General features: G+C 39.9%; 1 protein-coding gene across 1 annotated transcript; it reads left to right on the forward strand.

The window, feature by feature from the left end:
- Positions 1 to 1282: 1282 nt before the first annotated feature.
- On the forward strand, positions 1283 to 3436 carry LOC124982680 (disintegrin and metalloproteinase domain-containing protein 25-like). Its single transcript, XM_047549655.1, has one exon. The coding sequence runs from the start codon at positions 1283 to 1285 to the stop codon at positions 3434 to 3436; it is 2154 nt and encodes a 717-aa protein (XP_047405611.1).
- Positions 3437 to 3770: the final 334 nt, after the last annotated feature.

The following is a 3770-nucleotide window of genomic DNA, read 5'->3' on the forward strand; positions in this document are numbered from 1 at the left end:
GTGTTAACAGAGGAGAGACTGCTACTGCTTTTTGTTAGAGGAAGATTTTATAAATGACAGGAAAATTGTTTTAGAGAAAAAAGGTCAAAAAACTTAGAACCAAGATAAAATAAAAATTAAGGAGAAATGTGTATTGCGTCCAGAACACGACAGGGGCTGAACCTGTCCACTTTCACGTTTGAATTCCCTACTGTGGGCAGTGGTGTTTGATCAGTGTGTTTAGATCCCTTAATGCAGATTCCACTTTCTTCTGTTACTTCCCGAACTATTTTAGTGTTTCTTAATCTCATTATGTTAATGATCTCATGAAAACTGTGGATATTTTCACTAGTAAATTAAAAAGGCATTTTATGTGTAAAATATTTTTCCAAGTGTGACTTTCCCAGCTAGTTTGATTTCCTTTTCATTTCATTGGGCCTGAGGTTTTGGAAAACACTATTTTTCTTTAGAGTTTAATTAAATATAAATACTTTCAAGTAATATATCTATATATCAACCCAAGGCATTCCTCCTTCCAATTCCACTATTGCTCATTGGTTTATTGAATGAAGATATCTATTATGGTAGGATCTTTTGAAGGATAATTGATGCTTTGACACTTTGTATTTGACAGGATAGGAATGAGATAGGACAAGTAATTTGCAATATGGAAATACATATGAAGGAACATCAGAAAAATAATATATGTGAGTATCTTTTTATATGTCTTTCCTTATTGTGACAAAATAATTTATCATTTGAAATAGGTAGAATATGGATATTTATTCCAAATGCATATGTATAAATCAAGAGTCCCTCATCAAAAATAATATATAAATTCACCTTTCTATTAAGATACCTTTGTTCTAAATATTTATTGAGGAACTCTTCCCACATGTGTATGTATTCAGAGAATGGCATCATGAACCGATGTGTTCTTCATCCCTGTTTGGAAATCATCAACCTGTGGCCCGTTGTCATTTTTTTGCACCCTCACAGTCTGACTCTGCCTCATCAAAATTGAAGAGCAAATCCAATGCACTATCTGGAGTCATGCCTTAAACCAAACACTAATGCACTTTACCCCATTCCCTGCTCTTCAACTCTGCCCTGGTTTGTTCATAACTTTATTGCCCCATCTCTGTCCTTTTTTTCATTTTTCTTTTAGTTCTGTTGCTCTGATGAATTGACTCTGCAGGAGACATCCCATTAAAGGTCAGTGCTGCTTGCCACCAAGTCAAAGGGAGGAGACAAGCCAACAGCACCTCCTGCCCTGCCCCTCTTCCTCCACTCATTGCCCATGATGGCTGTGGGTGAGGCCCTGGTGCATGTGAGGATCACTGTCCTGCAGCTCTGCCTGGGCACTTTGCTCTTCCTTTCTGGATGGGCCCAGAGTGGGCACTCTCAACACCAGAGCCCCCCAGAAACAGTGATACCCTTGAGGATAACTGTCACCAATAGAGGCATGAGACCCGCTAACTGGCTTTCCTATAGCTTGCACTTTGGAGGCCAGAGACACATCATCCACATGAAGACCAAGAAGCTTCTGGTGTCCAAACCCTTCTCTGTGTTCACCTACACAGACCAGGGTGCTTTGCTTGAGGAACAGCCTTTTGTCCAGAGTGACTGCTACTATCATGGTTATGTGGAAGGGGATCCAGAATCCCTGGTTGCTCTTAGCACCTGTTCTGGGGGCTTTCGAGGAATGCTAGAGATCCATGACACTCTTTATGAAATCAAACCCAAAAGACTTTCTGCCAGATTTGAACATCTGGTTTACAGGATAGACAGAGAGGAGACACAATTCCCACCCATGAGATGTGGACTAACAGAAGAAGAAATAGCACAACAACTGAAGCTTCTTCGTGAGAGTGATATTACAACTTTAAAGCAAAGTGACTACAAGGGCTGGTGGACCCACAAAGGCCTTATTGAATTGGCAGCTGTGGTAGACTATGAACGATACCGTCATCTGGACAGCAATATCTCAAAGGTGGAGGATGAAGTAATCTTGGTTATGCATGCTGCAAATGAATATTATAAAGCACTGCAAATTGACTTGATCTTTTATGGACTTGAGGTCTGGAACAAAGAAAATCCCATAACTATAAGTTCGCTTGGCGATACTCTGTCAGCATTTTGCACTTGGAAAAAACGTGGTTTTAATGCCCGCATTCACCATGATGCTGTACATCTTTTAATTAAGAAGTCATTTGGTAAACTCCTTGGCCTAGCCTTTGTTGGAACAATATGTAATATTCTCTATAATTGTGCAGTTGATAGTTTTGAAGGTGACTCAATTTCCACCTTTGCATACGTTGTGGCACATGAGTTGGGTCATAATTTGGGTATGCGGCATGATGCAAACACATGTTCATGTGGGCAGAAAACATGTATAATGTATCCATCAAAAACTGTTGCAAATAAATTTAGCAACTGTAGCTATGCCAACTTCTGGGACATTGGTTCAAGAAAGAGTTGTATGCATGATACACCAAATCCAGAAGCCATCTTCTCAAAGATACAGTGTGGGAATGGTGTTACTGAAAAAGGAGAGGAGTGTGACTGTGGATCCTTAAAATTGTGTTCAGAAGATCCTTGTTGTGCAGGAAACTGCACTCTGGAAGCTGGGGCTGTTTGTACTTTTGGGCTTTGTTGCAAAGACTGCCAGTTCTTACCATCAGGCACAGAGTGTAGGATAAAGGAAAATGAATGTGATCTTCCAGAGTGGTGCAACGGAACTTCACACGAGTGTCCAAGAGATGTATATGTGCAGGACGGGATCCCTTGCATGAACGGTGGCAACTGCTATGAAAAGAGATGTAATATACGGGATGAACAGTGTAAGCAAATTTTTGGCTTGGAAGCCAGGAGTGCAAGTGAGAGTTGCTACATAGAATTGAACACCCGAGGTGACCGTTTTGGTAACTGTGGTCTTAATAACCACGCATATATAAAGTGTAATATGTCAGATGCCTTCTGTGGGAGAGTTCTGTGTGAGAATGTGATGTATATTCCCTATTTAAGAGATCATTATACAGTGCACTCAACTAATTTCAATGGTATCACCTGCTGGGGTACTGACTATCATCCTGGGATGACCATACCAGATATTGGTGAAGTGACAGATGGCACAGTGTGTGGTGAAGAATATGTGTGCATCCGCAAGAAGTGTGTTCCTATATCAGTCTGGGAAAGTGACTGTACACCAATGACTTGCAATAATAATGGGGTCTGCAACAACAAACAAAACTGCCATTGTAACCGTGAGTGGGATCCACCCAACTGCCTGCTGCAAGGTCATGGAGGGAGCGTTGACAGTGGCCCACCTCCTCCGAGAATACTACCAAATATAGAGATTTCCAAGACAGCACTATTGCTAAGTTTATGGATTCCTACTCTCCTTTTGTTTTGCTGTTGGACTTTTGCAATTTGGAGGATGAACAGAGCTCATTAAAAAAAAAAAAAAAAAAACAACAATGGATCAAGGTGTTCAAACTTCATCTAAGAAAAAAGAAAAAAGCAAATATGTTCAGTTTCAGAAAATAAACTTAAGCCTTAATGAAAATGTTAGTGTATTAAATGTTAGTGTCCTGGAAGTAGAAATGTTATTATGTGGGTTAGAGGTCACTGCCAGAAAATCCCAGGTTTCTATTACGTTTCAAGATTATAAACATTAGGTACTAAATTTAAGTCATTCCAAGCATAGTTCTACTTTTCAGTTTAAGAATTGTAGTTCTTGTGTTTCCCAAGCAAAAGCCCATTATGTGGATGAAATCCTAAGTGCTTGT

This window comes from Sciurus carolinensis, chromosome 4 (genome assembly GCF_902686445.1).
Source record: "Sciurus carolinensis chromosome 4, mSciCar1.2, whole genome shotgun sequence".
Lineage (NCBI taxonomy): Eukaryota > Metazoa > Chordata > Mammalia > Rodentia > Sciuridae > Sciurus > Sciurus carolinensis.

Excerpts from the sequence above, each read along its gene's own strand:
- LOC124982680 (XM_047549655.1), top strand. The coding sequence starts at position 1,283 with ATGGCTGTGGGTGAGGCCCTGGTGCATGTGAGGATCACTGTCCTGCAG.